Source organism: Lutra lutra, chromosome 7, assembly GCF_902655055.1.
Source record: "Lutra lutra chromosome 7, mLutLut1.2, whole genome shotgun sequence".
NCBI lineage: Eukaryota > Metazoa > Chordata > Mammalia > Carnivora > Mustelidae > Lutra > Lutra lutra.
The window spans coordinates 53676890-53695619 of record NC_062284.1 but is presented as its reverse complement, the minus strand read 5'-3'; the positions used below and the strand labels follow the sequence as shown (position 1 = coordinate 53695619).

The following is an 18730-nucleotide window of genomic DNA, read 5'->3' as shown; positions in this document are numbered from 1 at the left end:
CAATAGTAGTTTTCTGTAAGTCTTGAGTTCTACAGCACATTTGGAAAAGTCTAAATTAAAGAATTAAATTTCTATGTTAAACTTTCTTGACACTCCCAGGGTAGAATGGAGATACATGGAGAGTGTCATCCGGGTTCAGAGAGGAAAGAGCTCAGCTCCATCGAGAGTGGTCAGGGAAATGTTCATTACAGAGAAGCCTTGATTTTGAAGGAAAAAAAGAATTCTTCCATGAGACCAAGGGGAAGTATACTAAGTTTGAAAGAATGGCACAGGAGGTATCTTCATTCTTCATGGAAATAAAGAAGCACAGGGTATATTTGAGGAACAATGGCCAGCCTAGTAGGGGGCCTCTCTGGTTAGTGGTGAGAAATTTATCTGGAAAGATAAGGAGGTATTGATGGGAATTGAGGAGCACTTGGAGGTTTCTGACCAGAACAGTAACTCGTAGCGTTAAAGGCAGCTTAGCTAACTCCAGCAGATAAAAAGCATCCCACTACTGTGTAAATGGATAAAACCCCAGGTTCTACAGTTAGCCCCATGTCCAGCCTACAGCCGAAAAGCCTCTTGGCAGCCTTTGTCTGGCCTGTGGTTGGAGAGATGGCACCTAGAGGGGAGAGGTAAAGTAGCAGCCCCAAATTTGAATTGTTTGGTGACCAAGAACAGATGGACCAAACCCTTCCTGGGGTCCGGGGACAGCGTGCCGGCATGGGGGTAGATGCCGCCTCTCCAGCCCCTCCCCATCCCCCCAGGAAAGAGTGGCACCTTCCACACCGCTCAGCAGGCTGGTCCAGCCGCAGGGGGCCCAACTGGCCGCACCCAGCAGGAGACCTTTGCGGAAACCAGGCTTCATGGCCGAAAGTAAACTATTGGTCTTTAGTACTTTCTCATGATTCCGCCCCCGAGCCCCCGAGAATATGCTTATATATATTACTGCCGTCCTTCAGAATCCATTAGCTTTTTCCCATTAACTTTTGAAATGAGTTTGACTGAAGGGTCCTCCCCGAGCCACAGAGAGCTCTGAAGCATCTAATAACTCGGAAGGCCAGCCAGGCTTCGGAGGGCCCTGACTGAAGAAAGAAAGAAAGAAAGAAGCCAGGGTCTTGGCAGCTGCAGAGACGCTTGCCTCCGGGAAGAGCCCGTGCTGTTGAGGAAATGTCACAACAGGGAGCAGGACACCGTGGCTGTTTGCACCCGGCTTTCGGGGCAGCTGCTGGGTGACGCGGGGCTAGTCCACTGTAGTCTCTGAGCGGCACGCTGGCACTGACAGACCTGAGATGCCTCCCACCACTGCATGCGTGTAAATCCTGCTGTCTTTGCTCAGGGGCACCATTGAAGGGGATTGGAGGGTGCCAGGGCTCAGCACGGGAACCCCCAGGAGGCGGCTCACACCCGCCAGCCCCCCTTGCCATTCCAGGCGAGACCCTGCCCCGTCCAGCGGCGCAGCTGGTCCCCCTGGCCGTGGGGTGATTATTATTCTGCAGCTGTGGCCATTTTCATTTTTCAATTATCTCAAGAGGAGCAGGGCAGCAATATTTATATGCTGGCTTTCTATTCAGGAAGACCAGTAACCAAAATAATGAGTGGAGGATTCTCTCAGATGGCGTTGCTAGAACATCCCCCCCCCACCCCGTTAAATAACAGCCATGCAATTTGAAAGCTTTTTTGTCGCACTTAATGTAATCATGGGAGAAATGAGAAATAAAACGTGTGTTGAAGAGCTCCTCTTCGGTTCTTGGCCACCCTGGCCACAGTGCTCTGAGGACAGAGCCCACTACAAGGCTCCAATTGACGAGAGGGGTTAGCTTTCAATTCAGGCCAGTTCCTGTGCTCTGACCTTCACATGTGATCAGAAATAGAATGTCTGTTATTGCCAAGACAAAAGAGATCAGCCAGTGAGAAAAAGGTACCTTAAATACAAAAGGGAAAAACCCCAAGGCACTTCCCGGCAGACTCAGATCTAGGCCCCTGCTCTCATGACAACGGAAGTTCCCCATCCAGAGGCCCGTGCTCTGGTCAGTAGCCATCCCTGTACCTGAATTGGAACGTGGCACCCAGGACGCGCATGTGAAGTATTTGTTGCCAGACTAGCCAGCCTGGCTGGGAAGCCACCATTTCCGTGTCTTACTTGCTGCTTAACAATTTACCACAAAATTAGCTTAAAACCAATACATTTGTTATTTCACAGCCCTGGAAGTTTGGGTTCTTCACTCAGGTTCTCACCAGGCCAAAATCAAGACCTCCATGGGGCCAAACTGCCTCTCTCTGGAGGCTCTGGGAGGAATGTATTCCAAACCCATTCAGGTTGTTGTCAGGATCCAGTGTGGTTGTAGGCTGTGGCTTGAGGACTGTTTTTCCTTGCCTGCCTTTTTCCTTGCCTTATCTCTCTGCTCCCAGAGGTGCCCACATGCCTTCTCAAGCGGCCCCTTCGATCTTCAAAGCCGACAAGAGCAGGTGCTCTTCTCATTCTTTAATCAACCTGACTTCACCTTCTGCCCCAACAAGAGAGAACACTTGCTTTGTAAGAGTTCCTGTGATTAGATTAGGCCCACAAGGATAATCTCTCCATTTTAAGGTCAACTGGTTAGGAGCCTTACTTCTATCTACAGAATTCCTTTTGCCACATACCATAGACAATCCCAGGAATAACCCCAGAGGTCAAGAAGGCCACCGAGGATTCTGTTTTTATACCCCAGCTGCCATTTTTATCCTCTACACCTATCGTAAGCCCACACTTGTGTGTGCTTCTTTTTTAAGTGGTTGAAGATAAAGTTCCATTGTTCATCATGGTGGGAATATACTGGACCTGGTAGAAATAAACTCACCCCCGGGCATCTAATGCTTTCAAAGCCCCTCCGCTTTGTCAGGGAGTTTGCGGAAGGCCCTAGCATTTGGCTGAGTGGTTTATGAAGTTTGTAGGGACCAGTCCTGAGGGAACTGAAAATACACCACCCTCTTTAGCCTGTAGGTCCCAGTACTAGTGTGACTTCATTCAGCATAGAAAACCTTTGGGCTTTAATGCATTTTTTTGTCCCCATGAGATCAGATTTGTGGACTTCTTGCTGGTCCGTAGGAAACGTCCCAGCCACCAGAGCTCTGCTTCCTGAAGCTTACAGTGACTTGAGCATCGCTAGTTCTTCTGGATGTCGCGTATCAGATTTCTGAGAAATCGGGGCCCACGTAGGATGTATTGAATCAAAATTTCCTATTTCTGTCTCTCCCCGCTGCAGACTCAAGGTCCGGCGCAAAGGGGATAGATAATAGGTACTAAATCACTGTTCATTAAATGTCCTTTACAAAGCTTATTTCAGACATTGCCAGGAAGTTCTAAAAGCCCCACCGCCACATTTGGGTTTCATGGGCATTTATGCCTTCATACGATCCATGGATACCCGAAGCATCAGGCATAAACCGAGCGTTTATACTTAGCACACGAGCCCCAGCGTATCGGGAGCGTTCACTGTGTGCTGAGCGCAAGTCTGCTTTAACCAGTCCGACGACCTGTTTCATCATGAGCGAGTTAGAGCACTAGACCATGTAGTCTCATAAGTCACTTACAGCCATGAAAATGTGTGTTTTTTATAAACCTTGGGTCTAAAGGCATTGAAGAAATGCCTTATTAAAAGGAGGCCTGTAACCAAATACTCTGACCAAAAGAAACCTCTTTATTCATTTTCTATTACTACGTAAGGAATGACCAAGGTAGTGACTTAAAACAGCACACCCTGATGATCTACAGTTTCCATGGGTCTGGAGTGGAGACACAGCCCAGCTGGGACCTTGACTCCGTTTCATAAGGCTATAAGCAACATGTCAGCCAGGCTGAATTCTTTTCCAAAGCTCAAGGTCCTTTTCTGAGCTCATGTGGTTGTTAGCAGAATTCAGTTTCTTGCGTTTGTAGGTTTCAGCCTCCATTTTTTGATGGCTGCAGCCAGGGGCATCCTCAATCCCATGATACCCCCTGAAATTTCCCCTCACGTGGCCTTTCACAGGCCCTGTTACAACACGGTAGTTTCCTTCTCCAAAGCCAGGTGGAGAACCCTCTCTGTAGTCTGCTGACATACAATCTTTTATACTGTAGCCAAACCAAGGGAGTAACAATTTCTATACCCTTGCTATATCCTATTTGCTAGAAACAAGACACAGGTTCTAGGGGAGGGGGCTGTACAAGAGAGTGGCTCCCTGGGGACCACCTTAGGGTATGTCCATGCTATCCACCACCCCCTAACTTCAAGAGACTTGCAAGAATTTCCTAATGTCTGAATTGACTTGAAGGCAAAGGACTTTGGTTGGTAGAATTAAAATCCTTTTGCTTCTTCCATGGTCTTCCTAGTCTGAGCCCCTATATCCCAGTGGGCAAGTGATAAATGGAGTCCCTGCTATCATAAATAAATCCACACCCTTCATGTAAGTGACAGCTACAAGACAGTCAGTGAATCCCACACTATTTAATGTAGGAGCTAGAATCAAGAGTGGGAAGGAGGGTGGAGAGAAGGGAGAGAAGTCCAGAGGATCCAAGTAAAACGAAGAGGTTTTAAGAAAAGGAGACAGGCTTGGGCACCTGGGTGGCTCAGTTGGTTAAGCCACTGCCTTTGGCTCAGGTCATGATCCCGGAGTCCCGGGATCTAATCCCACATCAGTCTCCCAGCTCCTCGGGGAGTCTGCTTCTCCCTCTGACCTTCTCCTCTCTCACTATCTCTCTTTCTCTCAAATAACTAAATAAAATCTTAAAAAAGAAAAGAAAAGTAGACAGGCTCTGGAAGCAGAGCTGCCTTGTGTTATTCCAGGGAAACACATGCCTGTAAACCAGCAGTTCTCAACCAGGGGTGATTTTCCCTCTACAGGACATGTGGCAATCTTCAGAGACTTTGTTTTAGCTGTCTTGATGGTGGGGGTGGAAAGTACTACTGACATCTTCGGGGTGTGGGCCAGGGATGGCGCAAAATATCCTGCAATGCCCAGGACACCCCTTAGAACAGGGAGTTATGCAGCTAAAAATATCAACAGTGCTGAGGTTGAGAAGCCTGGTCATAAAACATCCCTTGGGCTCGTTTGATCAACGTCTGTTTGCCTTCCAAAATGACACTGAAGTCCTTGCACGACCCTCCGTGATCACTTTCTGCGGGTAGGAGTGGTGAATAATGGCACGCAGAAAATGCCTGGCACTCAGAGTTTCCTTCTTGCCAGGCGTCTCCATGCTCTGTGAAGAGCCAGGATATCACATGGTTCCCTGACCACTAACAGCCATTGCCTTTGGGGGCACATTGGTAGCTCCCCACATGTGACCTTCCCCCCAAGCCCTGAAGAAAGCTGTTGGCTGCAGTTAACAGAGAAAATGAAAGAATGTGAGATGATTCAGTCCTAAGTGAGAGAGTGACTAAGGTGGAGTGCAGTGACAGTCACTACTGGTACGCACCAGGTCTCAGAATTTCTGAGCAGGGGAGAAGGACCTACTGGCCAGCTGTCCTCTTTCAGCTAAGGTTAGAAAGGGGGTGTTGATTAAAACCCTCAGTGACTTAGCCATCTGGGTTTTTTTTTTTTTTTTTGACATTTACTTTAAATTTTTTATTTTTTATAAACATATATTTTTATCCCCAGGGGTACAGGTCTGCGAATCGCCAGGTTTACACACTTCACAGCACTCACCATAGCACATACCCTCCCCAATGTCCATAACCCCACCCCCTTCTCCCAACCCCCCTCCCCCCACCAACCCTCAGTTTGTTTTGTGAGATTAAGAGTCACTTATGCTTTGTCTCCCTCCCAATCCCATCTTGTTTCATTTACTCTTCTCCTACCCCCTTAACCCCCCCATGTTGCATCTCCTCTCCCTCATATCAGGGAGATCATATGATAGTTGTCTTTCTCCGATTGACTTATTTCGCTAAGCATGATATCCTCTAGTTCCATCCACATCGTCGCAAATGGCAAGATTTCATTTCTTTTGATGGCTGCATAGTATTCCATTGTGTATATATACCACATCTTCTTTATCCATTCGTCTGTTGATGGACATCTAGGTTCTTTCCATAGTTTGGCTGTTGTAGACATTGCTGCTATAAACATTTGGGTGCACGTGCCCCTTCGGATCACTATGTTTGTATCTTTAGGGTAAATACCCAGCAGTGCAATTGCTGGGTCATAGGGTAGTTCTATTTTCAACCTTTTGAGGAACCTCCATGCTGTTTTCCAGAGTGGTTGCACCAGCTTGCATTCCCACCAACAGTGTAGGAGGGTTCCCCTTTCTCCACATCCTCGCCAGCATCTGTCATTTCCTGACTTGTTCATTTTAGCCATTCTGACTGGTGTGAGGTGATATCTCATTGTGGTTTTGATTTGTATTTCCCTGATGCCGAGTGATATGGAGCACTTTTTCATGTGTCTGTTGGCCATCTGGATGTCTTCTTTGCAGAAATGTCTGTTCATGTCCTCTGCCCATTTCTTGATTGGATTCTTTGTTCTTTGGGTGTTGAGTTTGCTAAGTTCTTTATAGATTTTGGACACTAGCCCTTTATCTGATATATCATTTGCAAATATCTTCTCCCATTCTGTCAGTTGTCTTTTGGTTTTGTTAACTGTTTCCTTTGCTGTGCAGAAGCTTTTGATCTTGATAAAATCCCAATAGTTCATTTTTGTCCTTGCTTCCCTTGCCTTTGGTGATGTTCCTAGGAAGATGTTGCTGTGGCTGAGGTCGAAGAGGTTGCTGACTGTGTTCTCCTCAAGGATTTTGATGGATTCCTTTCTCACATTGAGATCCTTCATCCATTTTGAGTCTATTTTCGTGTGTGGTGTAAGGAAATGATCCGATTTCATTTTTCTGCATGTGGCTGTCCAATTTTCCCAACACCATTTATTGAAGAGGCTGTCTTTTTTCCATTGGACATTCTTTCCTGCTTTGTCGAAGATGAGTTAACCATAGAGTTGAGGGCCCATTTCTGGGCTCTCTATTCTGTTCCATTGATCTATGTGTCTGTTTTTGTGCCAGTACCATGCTGTCTTGATGATGACAACTTTGTAATAGAGCTTGAAGTCCGGAATTGTGATGCCACCAACTTTGGCTTTCTTTTTCAATATTCCTTTGGCTATTCGAGGTCTTTTCTGGTTCCATATAAATTTTGGGAATATTTGTTCCATTTCTTTGAAAAAAAAATGGATGGTACTTTGATAGGAATTGCATTAAATGTGTAGATTGCTTTAGGCAGCATAGACATTTTCACAAAATTTATTCTTCCAATCCAGGAGCATGGAACATTTTTCCATTTCTTTGTGTCTTCCTCAATTTCTTTCATGAGTACTTTATAGTTTTCTGTGTATAGATTCTTAGTCTCTTTGGTTAGGTTTATTCCTAGGTATCTTATAGTTTTGGGTGCAATTGTAAATGGGATGGACTCCTTAATTTCTCTTTCTTCTGTCTTGTTGTTGGTGTAGAGAAATGCAACTGATTTCTGTGCATTGATTTTATATCCTGACACTTTACTGAATTCCTGTACAAGTTCTAGCAGTTTTGGAGTGGAGTCTTTTGGGTTTTCCACATATAGTATCATATCATCTGCGAAGAGTGTTAGTTTGACTTCTTCTTTGCAGATCTGGATGCCTTTAATTTCCTTTTGTTGTCTGATTGCTGAGGCTAGGACTTCTAGTACTATGTTGAATAGCAGTGGTGATAATGGACATCCCTGAAAGCTTAGCGGAAAAGCTTTCAGTTTTTCTCCATTGAGAATGATATTTGCGGTGGGTTTTTCATAGATGGCTTTGATAATATTGAGGTATGTGCCGTCTATCCCTATACTTTGAAGAGTTTCGATCAGGAAGGGATGCTGTACTTTGTCAAATGCTTTTTCAGCATCTATGGAGAGTATCATATGGTTCTTGTTCTTTCTTTTATTAATGTGTTGTATCACATTGATTGATTTGTGGATATTGAACCAACCTTGCAGCCCTGGAATAAATCCCACTTGGTCGTGGTGAATAATCCTTTTAATGTACTGTTGAATCCTATTGGCTAGTATTTTGGCGAGAATTTTTGCATCTGTGTTCATCAAGGATATTGGTCTGTAGTTCTCTTTTTTGATGGGATCCTTGTCTGGCTTGGGATCAAGGTGATGCTGGCCTCATAGAATGAGTTTGGAAGTTTTCCTTCTCTTTCTATTTTTTGGAACAGTTTCAGGAGAATAGGAATTAGTTCTTCTTTAAATGTAGAATTAAAGAATTGGTAGAATTCCCCTGGGAAGCCATCTGGCCCTGGGCTTTTGTTTGTTTGGAGATTTTTGATGACTGTTTCAATCTCCTTACTGGTTATGGGTCTGTTGAGGCTTTCTATTTCTTCCTGGTTCAGTTGTGGTAGTTTATATGTCTCTAGGAATGCATCCATTTCTTCCAGATTGTCAAATTTGTTGGCGTAGAGTTGCTCATAGTATGTTCTTATGATTGTCTGTATTTCCTTGGTGTTCGTTGTGATCTCTCCTCTTTCATTCATGATTTTATTTATTTGGGTCCTCTCTCTTTTCTTCTTGATAAGTCTGGCCAGGGGTTTATCAATCTTATTAATTCTTTCAAAGAACCAGCTCCTCGTTTCGTTGATTTGTTCTATTGTTTTTTTGGTTTCTATTTCATTGATTTCTGCTCTGATCTTTATGATTTCTCTTCTCCTGCTGGGTTTAGGGTTTCTTTCTTGTTCTTTCTCCAGCTCCTTTAGGTGTAGGGTTAGGTTGTGTACCTGAGACCTTTCTTGTTTCTTGAGAAAGGCTTGTACCGCTATATATTTTCCTCTCAGGACTGCCTTTGTTGTGTCCCACAGATTCTGAACCGTTGTGTTTTCATTATCATTTGTTTCCATGAATTTTTTCAATTCTTCTTTAATTTCCTGGTTGACCCATTCATTCTTTAGAAGGATGCGGTTTAGTCTCCATGTATTTGGGTTCTTTCCAAATTTCCTCTTGTGATTGAGTTCTAGCTTCAGAGCATTGTGGTCTGAAAATATGCAGGGAATGATCCCAATCTTTTGATACCGGTTGAGACTTGATTTAGGACCAAGAATGTGATCTATTCTGGAGAATGTTCCATGTGCACTAGAGAAGAATGTGTATTCTGTTGCTTTGGGATGAAATGTTCTGAATATATCTGTGATGTCCATCTGGTCCAGTGTGTCATTTAAGGCCTTGATTTCCTTGTTGATCTTTTGCTTGGATGATCTGTCCATTTCAGTGAGGGGAGTGTTAAAATCCCCTACTATTATTGTATTCTTGTCGATGTGTTTCTTTGATTTTGTTATTAATTGGTTTATATAGTTGGCTGCTCCCACGTTAGGGGCATAGATATTTGAAATTGTTAGATCTTCTTGTTGGACAGTTCCTTTGAGTATGATATAGTGTCCTTCCTCATCTCTTATTATAGTCTTTGGCTTAAAATCTAATTGATCTGATATAAGGATTGCCACTCCTGCTTTCTTCTGATGTCCATTAGCATGGTAAATTCTTTTCCACCCCCTCACTTTAAACCTGGAGGTGTCTTCGGGTTTAAGATGAGTTTCTTGTAGGCAACATATAGATGGGTTTTGTTTTTTTATCCATTCTGATACCCTGTGTCTTTTGATTGGGGCATTTAGCCCGTTAACATTCAGGGTAAGTATTGAGAGATATGAATTTAGTGCCATTGTATTGCCTGTAAGGTGACTGTTATTGTATATTGTCTCTGTTTCTTTCTGATCTACTACTTTTAGGGTCTCTCTTTGCTTAGAGGACCCCTTTCAATATTTCCTGTAGAGCTGGTTTGGTGTTTGCAAATTCTTTCAGTTTTTGTTTGTCCTGGAAGCTTTTTTCAATGATAGCCTAGCTGGATATAGTATTCTTGGCTGCATGTTTTTCTTATTTAGTACTCTGAATATATCATGCCAGCTCTTTCTGGCCTGCCAGGTCTCTGTGGATAAGTCTGCTGCCAATCTAATATTTTTACCATTGTACGTTACAGACTTCTTTTCCCGGGCTGCTTTCAGGATCTTTTCTTTGTCACTAAGACTTGTAAATTTTACTATTAGGTGACGGGGTGTGTACCTATTCTTATTGATTTTGAGGGGGGTTCTCTGAACCTCCTGGATTTTGATGCTTGTTCCCTTTGCCATATTGGGGAAATTCTCTCCAATAATTCTCTCCAACATACCTTCTGCTCCCCTCTCTGTTTCCTCTTCTTCTGGAATCCCAATTATTCTAATGTTGTTTCGTCTTATGGTGTCACTTATCTCTCGAATTCTTCCCTCGTGGTCCAGGAGCTGTTTGTCCCTCTTTTGCTCAGCTTCTTTATTCTCTGTCATTTGGTCTTCTATATCGCTAATTCTTTCTTCTGCCTCATTTATCCTAGCAGTGAGAGCCTCCATTTTTGATTGCACCTCATTAATAGCTTTTTTTATTTCAACTTGGTTAGATTTTAGTTCTTTTAATTCTCCAGAAAGGGCTTTTATATCTCCCGAGAGGGTTGCTTTAATATCTTCCATGCCTTTTTCAAGCCCGGCTAGAACCTTGAGAATCGTCATTCTGAACTCTAGATCTGACGTATTACCAATGTCTGTATTGATTAGGTCCCTAGCCTTTGGTACTGCTTCTTGTTCTTTTTTTTTGTTGTGAATTTTTCCGCCTTGTCATTTTGTCCAGATAAGAGTATATGAAGGAGCAAGTAAAATACTAAAAGGGTGGCAACAACCCCAGGAAAATATGCTTTAGCCAAATCAGAAGAGATCCCAAATCGTGAGGGGGGAGAAAGGGGATAAAAAGGGGTTCAGAAAGAAAAAAAAAAAGAAACTATTAAAAAAAGAAAGCCGATAAAGAAAAAATATAAAAAGGAAAATATATATATATATATATATATATATATATATATATATATATATATTAGATAAACTATTTAAAAAACGTTAAAAAAGAAAATGGTAAAAGTTTAAAAAATTTAGCAGAAGAAGAGAAAAAAAATTGAAAAAGAAAAAAAAATTAACTGCAAGGCTAAAGAATCATGGGGAGAAAGCCATGAGTTCCGTGCTTTGCTTTCTTCTCCTCTGGAATTCCGCCGCTCTCCTTGGTATTGAAACTGCACTCCTTGGTAGGTGAACTTGGTCCTGGGTTTCCCGTTGATCTTCTGGGGGAGGGGCCTGTTGTAGTGATTCTCAAGCGTCTTTGCCCCAGGCGGAGTTGCACCGCCCTTACCCGGGCTGAGTAATCCGCTCGGGTTTGCTGGGTTTGCTTTTGGGAGCTTTTGTTCCCTGAGCGCTTTCCATAGAGTTCCGGAAGATGGGAATGAAGATGGCGGCCTCCCGGTCTCCGGCCCGAAGGAGCCGAGAGCCCGGGGCCCCACTCCTCAGTGCACCCTCAGAGAACAGCGCACAATTACTCCCGTCACCCTGGCCTCCAGCCGCACTCCGAGCTGACCGAGCCTGCGACCGGTTCAAGGCAACCCCGAGCTGAGAGTCACTCCTCGGCTCTGTCTCTGTAGCCGGCTTCCCTGTTCTAATGCCAGTAAGCTCTGCGACACTCAGACACCCCCGATCCTTCTGTGACCCTGTGGGACCTGAGGCCGCGCTGACCCCGCCTGGGCTTCACCCCAGTTAAGCCTCTGGAGCGATGTCCCTCAGCGGAACAGACTTTTAAATGTCCTGATTTTGTGCTCCATTGCTCCGCCGCTCGCCGGGAGCCAGCCCCTCCCCCCGTGGTCTATCTTCCCGTCGCTTTGGATTTACTTCTCCGCCAGTCCTACCTTTCAGATAGTGGTTGATTTTCTGTTTCTAGAGTTGCTGTTCTTCTCTTTGATCTCCCGTTGGATTTGTAGGTGTTTGCAATCTTTAGATAAGCTATTTAGCTGATCTCCCGCTACCTGAAGTAGTCTCAGCCTGCTACTTCTCCGCCATCTTGACTCCTCCCATCTGGGGTTTTTTAAATTCTCAATCTGTTTTGGTTTCCAGGTGGAGCCCAATACCAAAGTGTTTCCAGCGGTTTTCCTACAGCCCACGAGCACTTCCTTGTTTCAGTTTGAACTTGGGAAGCTGAAGGTATTGATCTTCCCCCTTATCCAATGGCTATGATAACATAAGGCAGTGTTGACCATTAGGGGAAAAAATCCTAGGCTTCATGAAACAGGGGAATGCCTTCTCATACACCACCTCCCAACCCACCCCACTGACCAGGCCCTTGTACTTGCCTATAAATTCTTGACAGAGGGTAGATTCCCATTTTCCTTTCTCACATTTCTACTGGGTGCCCAAAGAATTAATTGGTGCTAAAATAGCCTATTGTGCAAGGCCTGAATTGGACTTGTAAACCCTTAGAGGTCTTGGGGTTCATCTCTCTGTAGATTATACTAACCATATTGGGGATCACGGGCCAGGTTGCATTATCCAGGAACAGAGCACCTCTGTAGTGCACAGGTGTTTCCCTCTCAACACCTTTCTGCCTTGCCCCAGAACGCAATGCCCCTGTCGGCGGCCATCTTTAAGAGCGAAGAGAAGAACCCAGTTCCACAGTGTCCACCTCGGCTGGATGTCCAGACCATCCAGCCCGTGCTCTGGAGCCGCATGCCCAGCAGCTTCCTGAAGGTGGAGACGGAGCGCGTGAGTGAGCGCCACGGCTGGGCGGTGCAGTGCCTGGAGCCCCTGCAGATGATGGCCCTCCACATCCCCGAGGAGAACAGGTAGCAGAGGGGCCCCAAAGGAGGCGGTAGGCCTGGTAGGCAGTGAGGGAAGGGAAGGAGCGCTGTCCTCATGGGCCACAGGCCCTGCTCAGTCCATGGACTTCCCAGAAGCTTCAGCTTCTCTCTCCCTTCCTCACTTGGATTCTTCACTTAGAAACAACAGGATATTCTCTATGATATGCCTGCTTCAGGTCTTCACCGTGGCTCCAAGGGTCTGCAGTCAGGAACATTTCCTTCCCTTTAATTAAAAACTCCAATGTGACCCTGAAATCTATGTTATTACCAACAAGAATGGGGAAAATGAGGCATGCCTCACTTACTTAGAGAGCCAGGAATGGGCTCCTAGGATCCTCCTGCTAAGGGGTACTCTTGATTATCGTCTACGTTACACCCCAACACTGTCACTTTCTGGCCTTGTAGCCTTGGGTAAATTACTCACAAAACTTAACTCCAGTTCCTCATGATATGGTAAAATAAATGACCACCCAAGGACTGCTGGGAGAAACAAATGAAATTGTGTAGCGTTGCTGTATGTAGTAAGAATTAAATGAATTTTATTGTTAACATATTATCCCTTGATCTGTTGGATGAAAAACAAAGTAATGGGAGGTGGAAGGATTTGACACCTGCACACATCTCATTTAAGTATTCTACTGAGTCATGAACTGGCGAGACAAACTAGTGGAGGGCAGGAGTGGGAAAAGTCAGGAGTGCGGCCAAGTAAGCCAATTGCAGGGGATCCTCAGACCCATGATGAGGAGAAAGACAAAACAGAAACCTGAGCAGGGAGCAGAGACTATGGTCTCCACGATGAGGGAGCAACCCAAGGACTTCTAAAGAGGCTTCTAAGATCAGGAAGGAGAAAGTGAATTGATGCCACCTAAACTCAGGTGGGAGACTGTTTTCTGCCTGAACGAGAGTGCAGGTGTGTTTGTTTCCAGGGTAGGGAAAGCCCTGTGGATGAGGGTAGACTGGGGACGAGACAGATGGGGTAGGAGGCAGATGGGCAGAGGGCTTCAGCTCCGTCTTCTGAGGAGCTATTCTGTCAGAAAACAGAAGTCCCCCTTACACCTACACATAAGAATACTGGGGATGCCTGGGTGGCTCAGTGGGTTAAAGCCTCTGTTTTTGGCTCAGGTCATGATCCCAGGGTCCTGGAATCGAGCCCTGCATCAGGCTCTCTGCTAAGCGGGGAGCCTGCTTCCTCCTCTTCTCTCTCTCTTTGCCTGCCTCTCTGCCTACTTGTGATCTCTGTCTGTCAAATAAATAAATAAAATCTTTAAAAAAAAAAAGAGGACTGGGGCACCTCTATTACATACCTGAATGTTTCCCAGTCTTTCAGCGGTGAGATTTTCCTTAAGAAAGAGGACTTTCCTATTTGGAAAACCAGGTCTTTAAGTCTTTCAGACTTTTGAGATCCTTGTAGTTAGAGAAGGAGGATTATCAAGAACTGGGATATGGACCAGAACTGAGAAATGATAACCTGCAAGGGAAAGTGGGGTAGAAACTCCTCCATCCTTGTATCCCCACTGGCCCTGTTGAGTCTGCTGTGATCCCTGGGGATTCAAAAAGAAGCACTCCCCTGACACCCTGCATGTTCTTCTCCCTGATGAGAGGTTGACTGCTTGTCCCCACGCAGGTGTGTGGACATTCTGGAGCTGTGTGAGCAGGAGGACCTGATGCAGTTCCATTACCACACGCTCCGACTCTACAGCGCTGTGTGCGCCCTGGGAAACAGCCGGGTGGCCTGCGCCCTGTGCGGCCACGTGGACCTCTCCCAGCTCTTCTATGCCATCGATAACAAGTACCTCCCTGGCCTCCTTCGCTCGGGGTTCTACGACCTCCTCATCAGCATCCACCTGGCCAACGCTAAGGAGAGGAAGCTAATGATGAAGAACGAGTACATCATTCCCATCACCAGCGCCACCAGGAAAATCCGCCTGTACCCGGATGAGTCCAAGAGGCACGGGCTGCCGGGGGTGGGCCTGAGAACGTGCCTTAAGCCCGGGTTCAGGTTCTCCACCCCTTGCTTTGTTGTGACCGGCGAGGAGCACCAGAAGCAGAGCCCTGAGATCCCCTTAGAGATTCTCAAGACGAAGGCGCTGAGCATGCTGACGGAGGCGGTGCAGCATAGCGGGGCTCACATCCGCGACCCTGTGGGCGGGTCTGTGGAGTTCCAGTTCGTGCCTGTGCTGAAACTCATCGGGACCCTGCTGGTCATGGGGGTGTTCGATGACGATGATGTCCGGCAGATCCTCCTCCTGATCGATCCCTCTGTGTTCGGGGAGCACGGTGTGGAGACGGAGGACGGAGCAGAGAAGGAGGAAGTGACTCAGGTGGAGGAGAAGGCAGTGGAGGCTGGGGAAAAGGCTGGCAAGGAGGCTCCCGTCAAAGGCTTGCTGCAGACCCGACTGCCTGAATCCGTCAAGCTGCAGGTAACTCAGGGCAGCCAAGTTCCCGCCCTTGAAAAGAGCTGGGGAAGGTGACAGTGCAGTTGGGAGGTCAGGCTGGGACTCAAGGCATCGGCCTAAACCTGGGGTGTAGCACAGATGCCGAAAGAAAGCATTCTCTGGTCATGCTTATTTCTGATTTTAGTATATGTGCTGCCGAAGCGAGCACTCATGCTTATTTCTAACATGAAATGTCCTCCCTAGGTCAAAAGAAAAATACTAACCCTTACCCATAAGATATGTGCTTTATTTTTAAGATTTATTTAATTTTTTGGGAGGGGGAGTGCAAGTGAGCATGGGGGATGGAGAGCAGAAGGAGAGAGAGCGAGAAACCCAAGCAGACTCCACGCTAAGCATGGAGACTGACATGGGGCTCCATCCCAGAACCCTGAGATCAGGACCTGAGCCAAAATCAAGACTCAGACATCCAACCAACTGTGCCACCCAGGCGTCCCAAGGCAAGTGCTTTAGAATTGTTTTTATGGAACTAGTGATGGATTGGCCCTGATCTTAACTCTCACGTTTAGGACTAAACGGCTCCTTGGTGAGATCTGTCTGGAGAGGAGGAGGAGCCTTTGGCTGTGGAAGAGGCCAGAGGAACTGGCTCATAGGGTGGCCACACTCCCCACCTGCTCTTATGTGTTGCCATGTTCTGATCACCAAGACTGTGGGGACCCATTGCACTGGCATTCAGGTCAACTGCCCTCTGAGCTAAGGAGAAGAACCATGCTCACCTAGAGCTGCGCCCTTGTCATCATCCAGGAAACCTCAACATTTCCTAAGCATAGTCTTACCAAATATAAGCTAGTGTTGATGATGCATTGAAGATGATCACTTTTGTCTTCTGAGCACTGAGAAAAGAGAAATGAAAGTGAGCAGAGCAGAACAGTCTCTTCCACAAAGTCAGTCTGGCTCAGGCATCCCTTGACCACTTACTGGCTCTCTATGCTTGCCAAGTCCATAGTCTACCAAAGCCTTAGCTTTCCAATTTGTGAAATGTGGATGATAATATAGTAAAACATAATATTCAGATTTGTCATTGTAAAATACAATATGAAATGTATCTTATCATAAAACATATAATGATCTCCAAATGACACTCCTTTACCCAGTGTGATGAGATTGGGAGACAGATGGTCATTTGATGAAAACATTGCATCTAGAGGAGAAGCATAACAAATTTTATATATATACCTTCAACAATTTTATTAAAACATACAAATGTGCTCTTCTGATATGGAGCCAAGCCCTGATCTTTAATGTGAGTCCCTGACTGGTGTGGAGAGTCCTCCCTTTTGCATCAATGACACCTGTCACACTCAGTTTGATGTGCCTGATGGCCAGCTGAGGCATCTTTAGGATAGACTGTGGATTTAGAGGTAACTGGAAAGCAACCCAAGCAGAGAATACTTCTAAATTCTAATGCTTTCCCCCCAGTTTCTTTTTTTTTCGTAGTTATCTAATTCACATCCAACGTTTAGTCTTTTTTTTTTTAAATACAACTTGCCTTGGGGTGTCTGATTGATGCAGTCAATTAAGCATCTGACCCTTGGTTTTAGCTCTGGTCGTGATCTCAGGGTTGTGAGATTGAGCCCTGCATCAGGCTGTGCACTCAGCACAGTGTCTGCTTGAGTTTCTCTTTCTCCCTCTTCCCCTTCTCACCACCCCACTTCAAATAAATAAAGACATCTTTTTTTTTTTCATCTTTTATTTATTTATTTGACAGAGAGAGATCACAAGTAGGCCAAGAGGTATAGAAAGAAGGGAAAGCAGGCCCCCTGCTGAGCAGAGAGCCCAATGTGGGGCTTGATCCCAGGACCCTGAGATCATGACCTGAGCCGAAGGCAGAGGCTTTAACCCACTGAGTCACCCAGGCACACCTAAATAAATCTTAAAAAAAAAAAAAAAAAAAAAAAAATCTTACCTTTTACAGATGTTCCTTAGTCATTCAACTTGGTTGAAATTTTGTATTTCATTGGCACACATTCCTTCTAATAAAATGTTGTCACTGTAATCACAACTGTGATGGGCATGTGCTCTGGCCTTGTTCACCTGGCCAAGGCAGAGCTGGGCGGATATGCCGTAGACTGTCCTGCTACACAAGAACACACCACCATCAGGGGCTTTGCTGTCGGTGCCCAGATGGACTGGAGAGTGTCTGTTAGTCATGCAAAAGGTGAAGTGGAGATAGGTTAATAAATATTAAATATTTACTAATTAAAAAATAAATATTGAAATATTTATTAACTCAATAAGTTATGGCTGTTGCTTAGTAGTAAAAGTTCAAATAATGATAAGATTAGTAATAGTAACTCTCTGAAAGAACTATTGACAGAAAAACAGTGCCAAAAGAAAAAAAGAGGGGAACAGAAATCTTTAGTTCCCATCATTCAGAACCAGAAGATGTCAGGAAGGATCCAGAACTCACCTGGGCAGTTCAGTGGCAGTGTCTACATGAAGAGGAGAGCCATGGAAGGACTCTTAGGAATGCTGTTCTCCCTCGCCACAAGCAGATTTATTCTGTCTTTGGTGGTTCATTTTTCTCTTATTCAGCTAAAGAAAGAGCTGTTGTCTGGATTCAGGCTGACTTGGATTCAAGTGATGGCTCTGTGGTTACTGTGTGACCCTGGGCAAGCCACTTAGAGAGCCCGAGTCTCAGTGTTACCCTCTATAAAATGGGGATGCCATCTGCTTCCCCAGTGTATACAAAATATTGTTAAATTAGCATAAATATATGCTTGTGTTGCAGATGTGTGAGCTCCTCAGCTATCTCTGTGACTGTGAGCTGCAGCATCGAGTGGAGGCCATTGTGGCATTTGGCGACATTTATGTCTCCAAACTACAGGCAAATCAGAAGTCCCGCTACAATGAGCTCATGCAGGCCTTGAACATGTCTGCAGCCCTGACTGCCCGGAAGACCAGGGAGTTCCGCTCCCCCCCGCAGGAGCAGGTGAGAAACTCTTCCTGAGGTTCCATGCCCTTCTTATGGAAGAGCTTGAACCTCACAGAGTAGGGCACATGAAACCTTTATATGTCTGGGGCAGCCAGGAGAATTGTGGGTGATTAATTGACCCAGCACAATGCCAGGGGACAGGTCTGGTCTTTTCCTAATGGCAACGAGGGGCATCTGCTACTTATCCTAGATGGGGAAGAAAACCCATCCCAAACTGCACGTGGGCATGGCTTCCTCCCCTCCCTGGCTCACTCGTACCCATTCCCCATCATGGAGTCCAAGACCACATCATTGTCAGGATCCAGCTTTCACAGCAGCAAGGATCTGCCGTTAGAAGAATGTCTGTCCAGTCCTTGCAGAAGTCACTACTTTGTCAGAGATCAACAGAGTGTGGTCAACACTTTCCGACTGATGAGAGTGGATGGATGGTCTTCCTTGTCACCTTGCCCCATGACCAAGACCCTCACAAAGCCTCCCAGCCCCCGGAAGCTGGGAGAACAGGACTGGGCATATGAGGTCCCTTCTGTGAGGTACTGACTTCATTTTTTGCGGTACCCTGCCTTGTGGCCAACCTTGCCCGGATGGGAAGGCTCCTTTGAAAGGATGGAGAGTCCTGTGAGCAACTTGCAGAGGAGGGCGGCACAGCTGGTGGAATAGTAATTTG

At 45.7% G+C, this 18730-nt stretch overlaps 1 protein-coding gene across 1 annotated transcript in view; it reads left to right on the top strand.

Annotated features, from left to right (window-relative positions):
- Positions 1 to 18730, top strand: part of RYR3 (ryanodine receptor 3) — a 517407-nt gene that overhangs the window by 331497 nt on the left and 167180 nt on the right. The window contains exons 33-36 of the mRNA XM_047736987.1: positions 11939 to 12025; positions 12437 to 12663; positions 14303 to 15098; positions 17863 to 18063. Of these exons, the coding sequence (XP_047592943.1) occupies positions 11939 to 12025; positions 12437 to 12663; positions 14303 to 15098; positions 17863 to 18063 (1311 nt within the window). The remainder of the gene's footprint in view (positions 1 to 11938; positions 12026 to 12436; positions 12664 to 14302; positions 15099 to 17862; positions 18064 to 18730) is intronic.